At 35.0% G+C, this 17,593-nt stretch overlaps 1 protein-coding gene across 4 annotated transcripts in view; it reads left to right on the top strand.

The window, feature by feature from the left end:
- Positions 1-17,593, top strand: part of PIGB (phosphatidylinositol glycan anchor biosynthesis class B) — a 41,148-nt gene that overhangs the window by 12,335 nt on the left and 11,220 nt on the right. For 3 of the 4 annotated variants that reach the window (XM_044229950.1, XM_044229953.1, XM_044229952.1), the window contains exons 6-8: positions 8,015-8,155; positions 15,807-15,858; positions 17,126-17,337. In XM_044229950.1, the coding sequence (XP_044085885.1) occupies positions 8,015-8,155; positions 15,807-15,858; positions 17,126-17,337 (405 nt within the window). The remainder of the gene's footprint in view (positions 1-8,014; positions 8,156-15,806; positions 15,859-17,125; positions 17,338-17,593) is intronic. The other variant, XM_044229951.1, reaches the window with a different exon arrangement.

Raw genomic sequence — 17,593 nt, 5'->3', positions numbered from 1 at the left:
TGGTAATACTTAGACAACAATAGACTTTAACACAAAGATTATAGCAAGAGACAAAGAAAGGCATTATAGGGACGCCTGGGTGGCTCAGTTGGTTGAGCAGCTGCCTTTGGCTCAGGTCATGATCCCAGCATCCCGGGATCGAGTCCCGCATCGGGCTCCTTGCTCGGCAGGGAGCCTGCTTCTCCCTCTGCCTCTGTCTGCCTGTGCTCACTCTTGCTTCTCTCTTTCTCTCTGACAAATAAATAAATAAAATCTTTAAAAAAAAAAAAAAAGAAGAAGAAGAAGGGCATTATATAATGATAAAGGGATCAATCCAACAAGAGGATATAACAACTGTAAATATTTATGTATCCAACATAGCAGCACCCAAATATATAAAGAAGATATTAACAGACCTAAAAGGAGAAATATAGTAGTAGGAGGAGACTTTAATGCCCCACTTGCTACAATGGATAGATCATCCAGACAAAAATAAGGAAACAGTACCTTTAATGACACATTAAACCAGATCAGCTTAACAGACATAGAATATTTCACCCCCAAACAGCAGAATACACATTTTTTTTGAAGTGCACATGGAACATTCTCTAGAACAGATCACATGTTAGGCAAAAAATAAGTCTCAATAAATGTAAGAAGATTGAAATCTTACTAGCATAGTTTCTGAAAACAGTATGACACTAGAAATCAATTACAATTTTAAAAAACTGGAAAAAAGTGAAGGCCAAAAGCATACTACTAAACAAGCAACCGGTCAATATAGAAATCAAAGAAGGAATGAAAAAATACCATAAGACTAATGAAAATGGAAATATAACATCTGAAAATCTTTAGGACACAAAAGAAGTTCTAAGGACAGTTGTAACAAAACAGGCCTACCTCAAGAAGTAAGAAAAATCTCAAACAATCTAGCCTAATCTAAATTTAGTAGGGAAAATCACTTCTCGGCCTTTTGGCTAAGATCAAGTGTAAATTTAGTAGGGGAAAAAAAAAAACCAGTTAGTAGAAGAAAATAATATAGATCCCAGTGGGGGGAAATAGAGACCAAAAAAAAAAAAAGAAAAGAAAAGAAAAGATCAGTGAAACTAACAGCTGATTTTTTAAAAAGATAATGCTTAAAAACCTTTAGCCAAGACTACTCATCAAGGAAAAAAAAGGACTAAATCAGAAATGAAATGGAGAAATTATAGCCAACACCATAGAAATACAAAGGATTATAAGAGACTATTACAAAAAAAAAAAACATACGCCAGCAAATTGGAGAACGTAGAGGAAATGGATAAATTTAGAAACATAATCTTTCAGGACTGACTCTGGAAGAAACAAAATCTGAACAGACTGATCACTAGTAATGAAGATGAATCAATAGTCAAAAAACTCCCAACAAACAAAAGTCCAAGATCAGATGGCATCACAGATGAATTCTACAAAACTTTTGAAGAAGAAATTAATACAGATCCTTCTCAAACAATTCCAAAAAATTAAAGAGGAAGGAACTCTTCTAAATTCATTCATTATAAGGCCAACATTACCCTGATAACAAAACCAACTGGAAGAGATCATGCTGAGTGAAATAAGTCAAACAGAGAGAGTCAACTATCATATGGTTTCACTTATTTGTGGAGCATAACAAATATCATGGAGGACAAGTGGTGTTAGAGAGGAGAAGGGAGTTGGGGGAAATTGGAAGGGGAGGTGAATCATGAGAGACTATGGACTCTGAAAAACAATCTGAGGGGTTTGAAGTGGCGGAAGGGGTGGGAGGTTGGGGTACCAGGTTGTGGGTATTATAGAGGGCACGGATTGCATGGAGCACTGGGTGTGGTGAAAAAAATAATGAATACTGTTATGCTGAAAATAAATAAATTAATATAAAAAATAAAAACTATAGGGAAAATAATAAACTATAATTTATTGATCCAACAATAATTAGTAAAGGGAGAAAAAAGAAACCAGGAGAAATCTTTGATGAAATAAAAATATAAAATAAGGTGGTCAGCATAAAAAAAAAAAAAAACAAAGACACTACCCCCCACCCCCCAAAAAAATTACAGGCCAGTATTTCTAATGAACGTCGATTCAAAAATCTTCAATAAAATATTAGCAAACTGAATTCAATAATACATTAAAGGTATCATTGATCATAATCAAGTGAAATTTATTCCAGAGATGCAAGGATCGTTATATGCAAATCAACATGATATATGCAACAAAATAAGATTAAAAATCATATGATCATCTCAATAGATACAGATAAAGCATTTGATAAAATCTGACATCCATTTATGGTAAAACTTTCAAAACAATGGATGCAGAAGGAATATACCTCAACATAATAAAGGCCTTAAATGATGAACCCACAGCTAATAACCACACTCAGTGATGAAAAGCTTGAAGCTTTTCATCTAAGGTCAGGAACAAGACAAGGATGCCCACTCTTGCCACTATTATTCCACATAGTACTGGAAGTCTAGCCATAGTAATCAGATGAGAAAAAGAAAAGGCAACCAAATTGGTAAGGAAGAAGTAAAACTCACTTCTACAGCTAACATACTACATACTGAAAACTGTAAAGACTCCCACCAAAAAAACTTAGAACAAACACAATAAGGTTACAGGATACAAAATTAATATACAGAAATCTTTGTGTTTCTCTACAAACTAGCAGTCAGAGAAATTAGGAAAGCTGTGCCATTTATAATTGTATGTTAAAAATACCTAGGAATAAATTCAATAAATAAATAAATTCAATAGAGGAAGCGAAAGACCCTTAAAAAGACTCTTAAAAACTGTAAAGCATTCATGAAAGTAATTAAAGACGACACAAGTAAATGGAAAGATGTACCATATTTGTGGATTAGAAAATTAATATTGTTAAAATGTCCATATTACCCAAAGCAATCTACAGATTCATTGAAATCTCTATCAGTGTACCAATAGCATTTTTCTCAGAAGTAAAACAAATAATACTAAAATTGTATGGAACAAGAAAAACAAAAACAACATAAACACCCGGAATAGCCAAAAAATCTTGAGAAAGAAGAACAATGCAGGAAGTATCACTCCCAGATTTCAAATTATACTACAAAGCTATAGTAATCAAAAAAAGAATGTATGGGCACTAAAATACATAGATCAGTGGAACAATATAGAGTCCAAAAGTAAACCCACACTTTTTAAAAAGATTTTATTTATTTTGAGAGAGAAAAAGAGAGTGGGCATAAGCAGAAGGGATGGAGAGAGGGAGATGCAGAATCCCCACTGAGCAGGGAGTCCAATGTGAGGCTCGATCCCAGAACCCTGAGACGATGACCCGAGTCAAAGGTAGATGCTTAACTGACTGAACCACCCAGGCACCCCTGGATCCACACTTCTATGGTCAATTAATCTATGACAAAGATAGGCAAGAATATACAATGGGGAAAAGACAGTCTTTTTAATAAGTGGTGTTGGATAAGCTGGATAGTTACATAGAAAAGACTGAAACTCGATTACATTATCAACCCATATACAAAAAATAAACGTCAAATAAAGACCTAAATGTAAGACCTGAGACCATAAAACTCCTAAAAGAAAACAATGGTAAACTCTTGGATATCAGTTTTAGCAACATTGTTTTAGATCTGTCTCCTTAGGCAGAGGCAACAAAAGTAAAAATAAACTTTTGGGACTACATGAGCAACACAGCAAACCATCAACAAAATGTAAAGACAAACTACTGAATGGGAGAAGATGTGTGCAATGATATACCCTGTAAGGGGTTAATATCCAAAATCATAAAGAACTCATACAATTTTAAAAAATCAAATTAAAAAATGGGCAGACAACCTAAGTAGAGATTTTTCCAAAGAAGACCTACAGATGTCCAACAGACACATGAAAAAATGCTCAATATCACTAATAATCAGGGAAATAAATGCAAATCAAAATCAAAATGAGATATCACCTTACACCTATCAGAATAGCTATTACCAAACAGACAAAAAATTACAAGTGTTGGCTAACAGAAATACCATATGTATAATCCAGCAATTCTGTGTCTGGTTATTATCCAAAGAAAATGCAAAATCCATTTTAGCCACCTGGGTGGCTCAGTCAGTTAAGCATCTGCCTACAGATTCCAGGGTCCTGGGATCAAATCCTGATTTGTACTCGTTGTTCAGTGGGGAGCCTGCTTCTCCACTTGCTTATGCTCATTCTCTCTCTCTCTCTCAGAAATAAATAAATAAAATCTTGAAAAGGCAAACACTAATATGCACTTCTATGTTTACTGCAGCAATTATTATAAATTATAAATTATTATTATAAATAATTATAATAGGCAAGATATGGAAGCAACCGAAGTATCCATCAATAGATGAACAGATAAAGAAGGTTTGCATACACACACACACACACACACACACACACACACACACACAGTGGACTATTACTCAGCGATAAAAAGAATGAAATCTTTAAATAAAATCTTTATAAAAAAAAAGAATGAAATCTTGCCATTTTCCAAAAACATGGATGGGCCTAGAGGATATTAGATAAGCCTGAGAAAGATAAATACCATATAATTTCACTTAAAAGTAGAATCTAGGGGCACCTGGGTGGCTCAGTGGGTTAAAGCCTCAGGTCATCCTAGGGTCCTTGGATGGAGCCCCACATCGGGCTCTCTGCTCAGCAGGGAGCCTGCTTCCTCCTCTCTCTGACTGCCTCTCTGCCTACTTGTAATCTCTGTCTGTCAAATAAATAAAATCTTTTAAAAAAAAGTAGAATCTAAAAAACAACAAATGAATAAACTTAACAGAAACAGACTCACAAATACAGGGAACAAATTGATGGGAGGAGGAATGCATTGGATGGTCAAATTTGGATGTACAGTTTTCCACTTATAAAATAAATTAGTGGGGTGCCTGGGTGGCTCCGTGGGTTAAGCCTCTGCCTTCGGCTCATGTCATGATCTCAGGGTCCTGGGATCAAGCCCCACATTGGGCTCTCTGCTCAGCGGGGAGCCTGCTTCCCCCTGTCTCTCTGCCTGCCTGTCTGTCTACTTGTGATCTCTCTCTCTCTCTCTGTCGAATAAATAAATAAAATCTTAAAAAAAAAATAAAATAAATTAGTCATGAGGATATAAAGTATAGCATTGGGAATATAGTCAATAATGTAATAATTCTGTATGGTAATAGATGGTAACTTCCCTTTTTGTGGTGAGCATTTTGTAATGTGTAAAAATGTCAAATCACTATATTGTACACTTGAAACCAATAACAATACTATATATCCACTATACTTAAGTTTTAAAAAGTAAATTAAAGAAAATATATGGACTGATTTGGATTTATATAAACTGGGGAAGCAAATACCAGACAAATGGAACAACCAACATGAGCAAAAACACAGAGCTGTAGAAGGGCTTCATTTTATTGTGGGCAGATTGTCCATTCTACCATACACATGGTTGGAAGCATGGGAGAAGGGAAGAATAAAGGATGAGGCTGGAATGGGACTTTGCCCTTCTCCAGAGTTTGGACTTTATTCTGTAGGTTGTAAGGAACCACTGAAGGCTTTTGAAAGCATGATATAATCAAATCTGAGTAAGAAAGCATTCCCTTGCAGTACCAGTATTTAGAATATAATGAAAGGGAGAAATATAATGAAATGAAAAGGAGAATATAATGAAGGGAGAAAGCCAGAATTTGGTCTATTTAAGAATCCATTCTTCCTATATAAAAAGTTGTTGGGAGAATCAACTCAAGTAAAATCATTTCAGTATTAAGACTCCTGACTGACTGCAAGAATAGGCATTCACTTAATTTTACCTATATGATGAGAGCCTTATTGTAGGGCTGAAAGTAAAAATAAGGAAAAGAGGTACCTTGTGGCCAGGCCTAGTAGAAAATTATAGAGTATCTCAGCCACATAAATGAAATGAATTAATTATGGCAGTTTTGGGGAAAAGTCTGCTCTGTTGTGCCTTTATAGCCCAGTCTGAATTTGTTTTAGTTGTCTAATTTTAAGGCTCAGCTAGTTTCCGTTTCTGTCCTCACTACCAATTGACCAACTTTTTTTATTTTGCATATAATTTAAGAAAATCTGATTAGGTCTGTTAAATGTCATCATCCCTATAGTTTCACACTGGCCATATTTAGCTTGGCTGCCTGTGTTCAGTCAGGAAGAGAGGGTCACATAGCACAGGCAACTGCAGTAAAAGCATTCTTCCCTGGATAAACATGACAGGTACTATTCCTGGACTTAGAATATATGAGATTTTGAAAACTTCTTTAAAAATTTTATAAATGAAAGATGTAAGGATGGACTGAAAATATATAAGCATTGATTTCTGTAAAATGGTAACAATAAAACATCTCTCTTCACAATTAAATGAAAATCTATATAAAGTATATATAGCATAGGGCCTCTTACAAAGTAAGTGCTTAGTAAGTGTTGTTGATGACAATGATACCAAATAAAGGATTATTTGGGGGCAACACAAAAAAAAGTAAGACAACAACTTTGAAAATATTCCAGACAAGTGGCTTAATGTAAAATTATGGGACTGGGAAGGAAACAAGGTGGATGTGTGGGGTGAGATTTTGCTGTTTGAGGGACTTTACAATTTTAAGACTGAGAAACTGAGTGATGCTATAAATATTAGACACTGAAGTTTCAGGGAAGGTTTGGGGCTTATTTCAGGTGCTTTGATTTTGAGTGCCAGTAGCAATCTATGTAGAAATATTCAGAAAAGAGTAAGAAATCCAAGTCTGGAAGTTTGGAGTGAGGTTAGGACTAGAAGTATACACCTGGGTGTCCTCTCAATAGTTTCTCTATAGCAGAAGTAGCAATCAGGCTGTGAGCAAATCAGACCAACCAATCTATGTAGAAATATTCAGAAAAGAGTAAGAAATCCAAGTCTGGAAGTTTGGAGTGAGGTTAGGACTAGAAGTATACACCTGGGTGTCCTCTCAATAGTTTCTCTATAGCAGAAGTAGCAATCAGGCTGTGAGCAAATCAGACCAACCTGCGAATATGTTTTATTTCACCTGCATAAGAGTTTTTGTTTTTTGAAGAAACTACTTGGCAAAGATTTTTAAAAATTGGGAGATCTTACATAAAAACCTTGGTTTCTAGTTTCTCTTGAAAAAATGAGAGGCCCAGCAACATCTTGGGCCAAGACTCCTTCATGACAATATCAGAACCTCCCCACAGTCTATATCATTCATTTTTATTACTTATGTGGTCTCTGTAAGCATTTGAATGGAATCCCTGCTCTTATGTTCTCACCAACCTTAGAAATGCATCTATACCTCTTTATTAGTTAATAGATATAAAATGGTACCATAAAGTTTTATTTTGCTTGCCTTCAGTTTTTAGCAGAGCTACCACTATTTCCATGTGATAATCTACTGTATGTTGTCCTTATGATTAAATTATTAGTCTTCTTTAGCCATTTATTGAGGCAAGTCCTAATAGTAAAAATCTACATTTTTATCCATGATCTTAAATATTTGTATGGTAGGCTTTTAATCAATTATACATATAGACCTTCTATTTGCATAAAATTAGCAATTTACTTTCAAAACAAAATTGTAGGTACTAAGAAGCCCAGCACTGCCTAAATCCTAGTATTTCCTTAAATGCATTTATTCTTTTTTTTTTTTTAATTAGAGAATGGTTTTGTGTGATTTCCTTTAATCTCCTTAGGAGAGGCTTGGTAATTTTTCCATCAGGAAAGCAATTGGCAGAGTCGTATGGCTAAAGACTAGCATTAAGACATAGAATAACTTAATTTCAAATACTAGAATGGGCTATTAGAGCTGAAAAAGACCTTAGATATTACCTCTTCTTATGGAGGAGGAAAATTAAGAGTCAAAAAGTGTAAGTACCTTACCCAACTTTACATATCTATACCAAAATGAAAATGCTCTCATTAGGAAAAAAAAAAAAGTTATATCACAGTATAAATAGTAGATAACTTCTACACTCATTTCCTAGTTTCTTGATAATACATTTTCCTTGCTTATAGTGTCAAGTACTCGTCCCTGGTGGCACTTGCCTTCATAATTCGTCCCACAGCTATCATTCCATGGATACCCTTGGTCTTTAGACATTTCTGGCAAGAACAGAAAAAGCTTGATCTTATTCTGCATCAGTTTTTACCTATAGGGTAAGTATGGCTACAATCCATCTATTAATGTCCATAACCTATAAATTATAGATTATGAACAAGATTTTACATCTTGAAGTCAATTATTATATCTTCTAATGTCAGCATTGTCAGACTAGGGAAACAATATTTCCAAATTTATAATTTATATTTTTATATTTATGATTATTAACTATAATTGTTTTAATTTACTTAAATGGAGATCTTTGGAACTTTTCTCACTTAGAACTTTTCTATACTTCATTTCCTAAATATCTCTCATGTACATTTTAGAGATGCTTGATTCTTTTACATTTGTATAAGACTTTATAATTTACAATGTATGTTTACATATTACCTCATGACTCACAATTCTTGGAACTGGACAATGTAGATATTTTTAGTTTGTAGTAAGGAAATGGGGAGGGGGGAGGTGGAGCATGGTGAAATTAAACATGCCTTAGCCAGAGTCTCTGGGTTGGTTGCTGTGATGGAACTAGGATTGAAACCCATGTCTTCTGTGTTCAATTCAATAGCATCTATACTAAAATTGGGACAATACAAAGAAGATTAGTGTGGGCCCTCTGCAAAAAAACAAGACCAAACCAAAATAAAAACACATGTCTTCTAATTTTGAGCTGCTAGGATCATACTTATTCCAAGTATCTAGTAGAGTATCCAGAATAGTTATTATTGAAGGGCTGAATTAATTCTGATTCTTAGAATAACAGTCTTTTTACTATACTAGTATTCACTCTGTTTGAGTATTTTTGGATAAGAATTTAAAAGGACTAAATCATCTAGAAGCCAAGTTACCACTGTTGTCATTTCTCAGATTTATTAACATTGTTTTAATGTATTGCATTCATTCAGCAAATATTTGTTTAATCCCAGTAGGTGCCAGGTACTGTTCCAGATGCTGGAGATAGAGCAACTTAACAAAGTCCCTGACTTCATGAAATTTATATTCTAGTGGGAGAAGACAGAAAACTAAAAACATAGAGTAATGTGTATCTGTCCAGTGATAAATGCTACAGGGAAAAATAATGATAAGGATAGAATGCTGGTGTAGGGGATGCCTGGGTGTCTCAGTCAGTCAAGCGTCTGCCTTTGGCCCAGGTTATGATCCCCCCGGGTTCCTGGGATCAAGTACTCCATCAGGCTCCCTGATCAGCGGGGAGCCTGCTTCTCTCTCTGCCTGCCACTCCCCCTGCTTGTCCTCTCTCTCTCTCCCTCTCTTTCTCTCTCTGACAAATAAATAAAATCTTAAAAAAAAAAAAAAAAAGTATGCTGATGCAGGAGAGAAGCATTGTTATTTTTTATAGGGTATTTTTAATGGGGAAGTCCATCATGAAAAGGTGCCACTAGAGCCAAAACCTAAAGGAATTGAAACAAGGAAATAAGGAAAGAACATTCCAGGCAAAGAGAACAGCAAAGACCTTGACATAAAGGTGTATTTGGCATATCTGAGGAACAGCAGAGACTGGAGAATATGATAATGAGGTCAGGGACAACAAGGGCTCAGATTATGTAGGCTTTTACACAGGGAGATAAAAAGCCTTTTTTCTCATTGCAATACAATGTATAGTTTACTCATTCAACAAGCATTTAGCCTGCTTTGTAGCAAACATTTGATGATTCAGAAGTGAGTAAGATGCAGTGTCTGTTCCCAAGGTCAAAATCTGGCATGGGGGTAGGGGGGTAGGGGGAAAGAGATACAACAGTAATTCTTGATCAGTGATATAGACTGTTCTAAATAGTTATGTAACAAAATGTAGAACAGATAATAAAAATGCCTAATTCTGCTTCCAAGGGAAACATTAATAGAAGGTTTACAAAGTAGATGATGTTTTAAATAATATCAAAAAGTGAACATGAGTTTGCTGGGCCTAGGGGATCAGCATGCTTCGAGCTGTAAAGGCCTGAGGGAGCCTATTCATATAGATCAAAATGCTTGTCTTTTTTATTTTGAAGGGAAATACATGAAAGAACAAATGAGATAATGTATGTGAAAATACTTTGAAACTGTACAGTGCATAACAAATATGATTCACAGTCCTAATTAGTCTTAAACTGTCAAGTGTTGTTGCACTGAGTTGGCCCCAGCCAACAGCCTTTTATGTACTAACCACCCTTTAAAAATAACCATTTGCAGGGCACCTGGCTGGCTCAGTTGGTACAGCAAGGTAGGCCTTGCTCCCGGGCTTGTGATTTCAAGCGTCAAGTTGGGGGTAGAGTTTACTTTGAAAAAAAACAAAACACAAAATTATCTCATCTATCATCCCACTTCACATATGAGGCATTGGAGATTCAGAGAAGGAAATGATACCTGCAAGATGATTGGGCTGGTCAGGGTGAGAACTGGGAAGGGAACACCAAACCTCTAGCACCTAGGGCTATTTATTTAAAAAAAAAAAAGAAAGAAAGAAAAGAAGAGAAAAAGAAAAAAAAAAAAAAACCTGGAACAGTAGCATGTCCAGACAGGAAAAGTATCTCTAAATACAGAGAAAAATCTTGCATTAGTCTTAGGAAAATTTCTATTATGTATGGACATACTTCTCCTTGCCTTTTATATGACATTGGGAATTGGGGACATCATTTTGTCATTTATTCTGTAAAATCAAAAAAATTGCCTTTCAGCTGCCACATTCTCACCAACAATTAGCAAGACACAACAAACTATGGGACATCATTATAGATCTTATAGGCATTGGGATAAGAAGATATTATGAATAACTTTTTGCTAATAAATTTGACAACTCAGATGAAATGGACAAATTCCTAGAAAAATACAACTTACCAAAACTGACAAAAGATAAAATAGTAAATATGAATAGTACTATGTATATTAAAGTTAATTTGTAATTAAGGACTTTAAACAAAGGAACACCAAGCTTAGATGGCTTCACTGTGAATGCTACTATATGTTTAAGGAAGAAGAAACATCAATCCACATAAACTTTTCCACAGAATAGAAAAAGAATCACATTTCTCAACTCTTTTTTTTTTTTTTAAAGATTATTTATTTATTTATTTGACAGAGATCACAAGTAGGCAGGCAGGCAGGCAGAGAGAGAGAGAGGAGGAAGCAGGCTCCCCGCTGAGCAGAGAGCCCGATGCAGGGCTCAATCTCAGGACCCCGGGACCATGACCTGAGCCGAAGGCAGAGGCTTTAATCCACTGAGCCACCCAGGTGCCCCACATTTCCCAACTCTTAATGAAGACACCATACCCTTGATCCCAAAACCTGACAAGGACATTATAAGAAAAGCCAATTATAAATCCGTATCTCTTATGATAAGAATGCAAAATTCTTAAAACTTACCAAATTGAATCTAACAATGTATTAAAAAAGAGAGTGGGATGCCTGGGTGGCTCAGTCTATAAGCATTCAACTCTTGATTTCAGCTTGGATCATACTCTCAGGGTCATGAGACCGCCCTGTGCTGGGTGTGGAGCCTGCTTGGGATTCTCTTTCCCTGTCTCCTCCAACCCCCTACCTTCCCCCCAACTTGCACACATGCTCTCTCTTTAAAAAAAAAAAAAGAGGGAGTGCTTGGGTGGCCCATTCGATAAGCATCTGCCTTCAGCTCAGGTCTTGATCCCAGGGTCCTGGGATTGAGCCCTGCATCGGGCTCTCTGCTCAGCGGGGAGCCTGCTTCCTCCTCTTCCATGCACCCTCCTTGTTTTCCCTCTCTCACTGTGTCTCTCTCTGCCAAATAAATAAAATCTTCAAAAATTTCTTTAAAAATTAATTAAAAAGAGAATATATTATAAGCAAGGTTGGTTTTAGTTCAAGAATGTGAAGTAGGTTTAGTATTTTAAAACCAATCAGTATGATTCATGACATTAACAGAATAAAGGAGAAAATTCATAGGATAATCTTAATAGACACAGAAAAGCCACATGATAAAATTAAAAGCCTACTCATGATGGGTAAGGGGGAACAACCATTAGAAAATGTGTATTAGAAGGGGACTTCACTAAAATAACAAAGATTTCTATAAAATGTCATAGCAAAATCATACTAAGTTTTGAAGCCCTGAAATCCTTTTACCTGAGATCGGGGGCAATATATTATGCTCATTATTTCCCCTGCTGTTTAACAGTATATGTCCTAACTAGTGCAGTAAGGCAAGAAAAACAACTGGTTGGAAAGGAAGAAATAAAACTATATGGCATTACTGTATGTAGAAAATCCAAAGAATCTAAAATTAAACTATTAGGATTAGTAAATAAATTCAGCATGTTTACTAAATACAAGGTGAATATGTAAATATTTTTATTTGGATGCTAAAACTAGTGGGTAAAAATTAGAGGAATAAGAGGATATTTATATAGTCTCAAAGTGTCTCCCCATGAAACATTAATTATAAAGGATAAAATAATCATTTTACAGTGGAGAAACTTGACAGACACTTCCTTAATCAAGGGATCAATTGGCTGGCTCAATTGGCAGGGTTGTGGGTTTAAGCCCCACATTGGGTAAAGAGATTACTTAAAAATAAAATAAAATAAATAATTTTAAAAAGAAAAAGGGATCAAAGTTAACATTACCAGCAACTGGATGGATCAGTATCATAAGACACATAATCAGAAGCAGAGAAAACACCCTGTCACTTCTATGGTATTACTCTCATTATGTATAACCTGAATCTATTCATGAAAAATATCAGACAAACCCAAATTGAGATACATTCTAGAAAATAACTAACCTGTATTCTTCAAAGATGCCAGTCATGAATGACAAGGAAAGATTAAGGAAATAATCTAGATTAAAGGAAACTATAGAGATACACAAGTGAACACATCAAATAATAAGAATAATAAAAAAATCAAAATGTTTTTCTTTGTATAAAGGAAATTATTGGGACAAGTGGTAAAATCTAAACAAGGTGTAAATTAGATAGCCATAAAAACTTTGTATTTCCGGTTTCTGATTATTTGTGATGTAAGAGAATTTTCTTGTTTTTAGGAACTAGCCACTGAAGTATAGGGATAAAGGTGAATGATGTCTGCAACTTATTAAACAATTCAGAAAAAAATACATATTTAAATAGAAAGAAAAAGATAAAGCAAATATGGTAAAATGCTAACATTTGGGAAATCTAGGTGAAGGATATATGGAAATTCTTCATACTATCCTTGCAAATTTTCTCAGTCAGAAATTAGTCAAAATAAAAAATTAAGGGGTGCCTGGGCGGCTCAGTTGGTTAAGCATCTGCCTTCAACTCAGGTCATGATCCCAAGGTCCTGGGATTGAACCCCACATCAGACTCCCTGCTTGGTGGGAAGCCTGCTTTTGCCTCTCCCACTCCTCTCCCACTCCTCCTACTTGTGTTCCCTCTCTCTTTCTATGAATAAAATAATAAAAGATATACAAGGAGTCTACACAGGAAGGTATAAAACATTATTGGGAGAAACTAATAAAGACCTAAATAAATTGAAGAATATACCATGTTCATGGATGGAAGACTCAATATTTTAAAGAAATCAAGTCTCCCCAAACTGTGATCTGTATATTCAGTGGAGTTCCAATTAAAGCCCAGTATGGGGTGTGTGTGTGTGTACTGATAAAGCTGATTTTAAATATTTAAGTGGAATGCAAAATACTAATATTAATTAAAAGAATTAGAGAAAATAATGTTGGATGACTTGACTTTACTAGATATTAAGACTTCTTACAAAGTTACAGTAATTAAGACAACTTAGAATCAGTGCAAAACAAGTAGACTGACTGGTGAGACATAATAGTCCAACAACAGACCCAGACATAAAGTCACTCATTTATGATTAACAGTGATAAGGCAATACAGTAAGTCTTTTCAATAAATATATAATTAGCTGGATATCCATATGGACCCCTACTTGCCACCATAACAAAAAATAAAAATCCAGGGAAATATAAATATTAATGTAAAGATGAAAGAATTATACTTCTTCAAGATGTGATAGAATATCTTCATAACCTTGAGACAGGCAGAGATTTCTTAAGTAGAATGTAGTATTAACTATAAAGGGAAAGATAAATGCATTTGAATACATTAAAATTCAAGACTTTTGTTCATTAGATTCACCATTAAGAGTGAAAAAGCAAGCCTCAGACCAGAAGATATTTGTCGTATAAAACACAACACCAAGAAAAAACATCTATCAATTATATACAACACTTGTACAAATCTTTAAGAAAAATAGAAAATTGATTAAAAGACCTGAACAGGCACTTCAGAAGATATTTGAATGGTCAAGAAGTATAAAGGTGCTCACCTTATTAGTCACTCAGGAAATGTAAATGAAAACCACCATGACATCCTAGTATACATCTACCCAAATGCCTGAAAGGGTATAGAGCCTTTATATATTCCTGTGGGAATATAAATTGATACAACCACTTTGGAAAACTAAGAATTTACTAAAGCTGATTGCACTTATACCCTGGAGCCCAGTAATTCAATCCTAGGTATATACTCATCAGAAATGTAAGTACATATATTTGGGAAACAAAAGGCACATAAAAGAATGCTCATAGCACTGTTCATAATAGCTTAAAAAAAAAAGCAGCATCCATCAACAGAATAAATACATTGTGGCATAGTAATTCAGAAGAATACTATATAGTATTATAAATGAAGTACTGCAACATACAAAAAATGTGGTTAAATTTCACATGATTGAAGGAAATTGTGTATGAATACTACAGTGTGATTTCATTTTTGTAAAATTCAGTAAAGGTAAAACATCTAAACTATCATAAACCAGGATAGTGGTCCTCTTTGCGAAAGGAGTGGAGATTGGTTGGAAAGATAGAAGAGCCTTTTGAAGTGCTGCTAATGCTCCATACCGTGGTCTATAGGACAGTTACACAGTTGTGTCCATGCAGTGATGATTCATGAAGGCTTATACTCACTCATACATAGTGTGTTTTTCTGTGTATATGTTTATAGTATGCAGCCTCTGAGATGGCCCCCACTGGTCCCATCTTCTTGATATTCATGCTATTATATAATCCTCTTCCCTTGAGCTTATGCTGGATATTTTGAGTAAATTCTAACAAATAGCAACATGGCAGGAGGGATGTCACTTCCACGATTGGGTTATAAAAGGACTTGGCATCCATGCTAGATGCCCATCTTACTCTCTCTTTGCTGACTTACCCTGTGGGATGCCAGTCTCCATGTCAGGAGGTAGTCTTTAAAAGTCTTTAAAATCTCCCATGTGTGGGAGATTGAGCTCTGCCAACATCCATGTTGAGTGAGCTTAGAAGCAGATTTCCCCACCAGCACCAGTCAAGCCTTCAGATAAAACTCTCTAGCCCCAGCCAACATTTTGACAATTCATGAAAGGCTTTGACCCAGGGACACCCAGCTAAGCTCCACTTGGATTCTTGGCCCACAATGAAGTAATAAATGTTCATAGTTTTAATTTGCCAACATTTAGGGTACTTTGCTGTATAGCAATAGATAATACAGTGTTCATTACTTTTAGAAACTTTCCTTAAATACAGCTTCTATCAGTGAAAGATCTCTCAACGTGTAAATCCATATTCAGTTGACAAAAGTGTAAGACATTTTTAAAGTGACTTTGGTTGGCCAAGCATTTGTAAAAGCCATATGCCAATATTGGATTTTCTGTAAGTTCAGAGTATTAATCACCCTTCTATTTTGTTTTTCAGATTTGTCACTTTGAGTTTGTCTCTGATAGTTGATCGTATTTTTTTTGGTCAAGTAAGTAAAAAATACCTTAAGCTAATAGCTATTTTTAATCTAACCATTTATTACACTAAAAACTCAACCTGACCTATTAATCTGTGAATATTTGGGAACACAGGCAAATCACTTTTTAAAAATTTTATGGGATACATTGAAAAAAAAACTATTGGCATATGCCTTTCATTCAATTTGCTGTGTTTTCTATAAAATGGAATTGTATATTCATAGTTGAAGTTAAAAGGAGTCCCATTTTATGGCATTTTTGTCAAGTTTGTACAATTTAGTCAGGTTTGTTACAAAGGTTAAATTTTTAAACTTTAATTGAACTTAATCATTCAGAATTCCAAATTAATCAGAATACTCTCTTCAAGGATTTGATTTGACATTTTAATGTAATGACTGTTGGTTATGGCCTTTGGTTGTTTTTAAGTTCCCTGATTTTAAGTCACTTAGGGGCTCTGGAATCAGGTTGCCACAGTTTGAAACCTGGTGCCTTCGTTATTAGCTATGTGACCTTGGAGAAGTTTCCTTAACTGGAAATAACTGTGGTACCTGTTTCATAAGGTTGAAGGATTAAATGAGATAATGCATGTAAATGCTTACAATATTGCCTGGCAGAAATGAGCACTTACTGTTAACTGCTGTTTTTGCCGAACTGTTGTTGCTGTTGGTGACAGTTCAAAAGGTAATGTTCTCAAGGCTTATATTTTAATGTGTGATATAATAAACTATAAAGTTTTTAATATGGGTAACACATATACTCATACAAAACCTATTTTGAGGATCTTCTTTATCATTTACCGTATTTAAAACTTACATTATCAAAATACATATGAACATTTATTCATGATTTCTTGAATTGCAGAAACCTAGTTTTTTTAATAAATTAACAACACATTAAAACTTAGAACATTAGGGGCGCCTGGGTGGCTCAGTGGGTTAAGCCGCTGCCTTCGGCTCGGGTCATGATCTCAGGGTCCTGGGATCAAGTCCCGCATTGGGCTCTCTGCTCAGCGGGGAGCCTGCTTCCTCCTCTCTCTCTCTGCCTGCCTCTCTGCCTACTTGTGATCTCTGTCTGTCAAATAAATAAATAAAATATTAAAAAAAAAAACTTAGAACATTAAAAATGAATAAAGAATGATTTCATGTTGTAATTAATCAAAATTATTAATATAAAGTATTGTTTGGTTTTTAGACTTCAAGATTCTGCCAAATTCCCTAATGTCGAAGATTCATACTTGGCACTAATATATTTCTATTTTCTTTCCATCAACTATGCCAGTGGACCCTGGTTCAATATAACTTTTTGAAATTTAACGTGCTTCAGAATTTGGGAACATTTTATGGTTCTCATCCATGGCATTGGTACTTTAGTCAAGGATTTCCAGCTGTCTTGGGTACTCACTTACCCTTCTTTATTCATGGCTGCTTTCTGGCCCCAAAGAGGTACCGAATACTTTTGGTAACTGTGCTATGGACACTGCTAGTTTATAGGTAAGATTTTATTTGTTCAAGTAATTAATTTATTTAATGTTACCAAGAAATTAAATTAAATTCTTCAAAAAGTAAACTGTTTATCTTCTGGATGTATTGACTCTTATGATTTATTACTGGAGATTATTTAGCAGAGAGAAAAGGTAATAATTATGCTGATGCTCAGAATGAATACTTCTGATATGTATAGTTTTCTTGACAAGGATTACATTCAGTTTTCAAGGAGTTGAAAAAACTTTATTTGCTCTTAAAATTT

Source organism: Neovison vison, chromosome 13 (genome assembly GCF_020171115.1).
Source record: "Neovison vison isolate M4711 chromosome 13, ASM_NN_V1, whole genome shotgun sequence".
Taxonomy (NCBI): domain Eukaryota; kingdom Metazoa; phylum Chordata; class Mammalia; order Carnivora; family Mustelidae; genus Neogale; species Neogale vison.
Note: the sequence above shows the minus strand (reverse complement) of the source record. Positions and strands in the feature narration are given on the sequence as shown.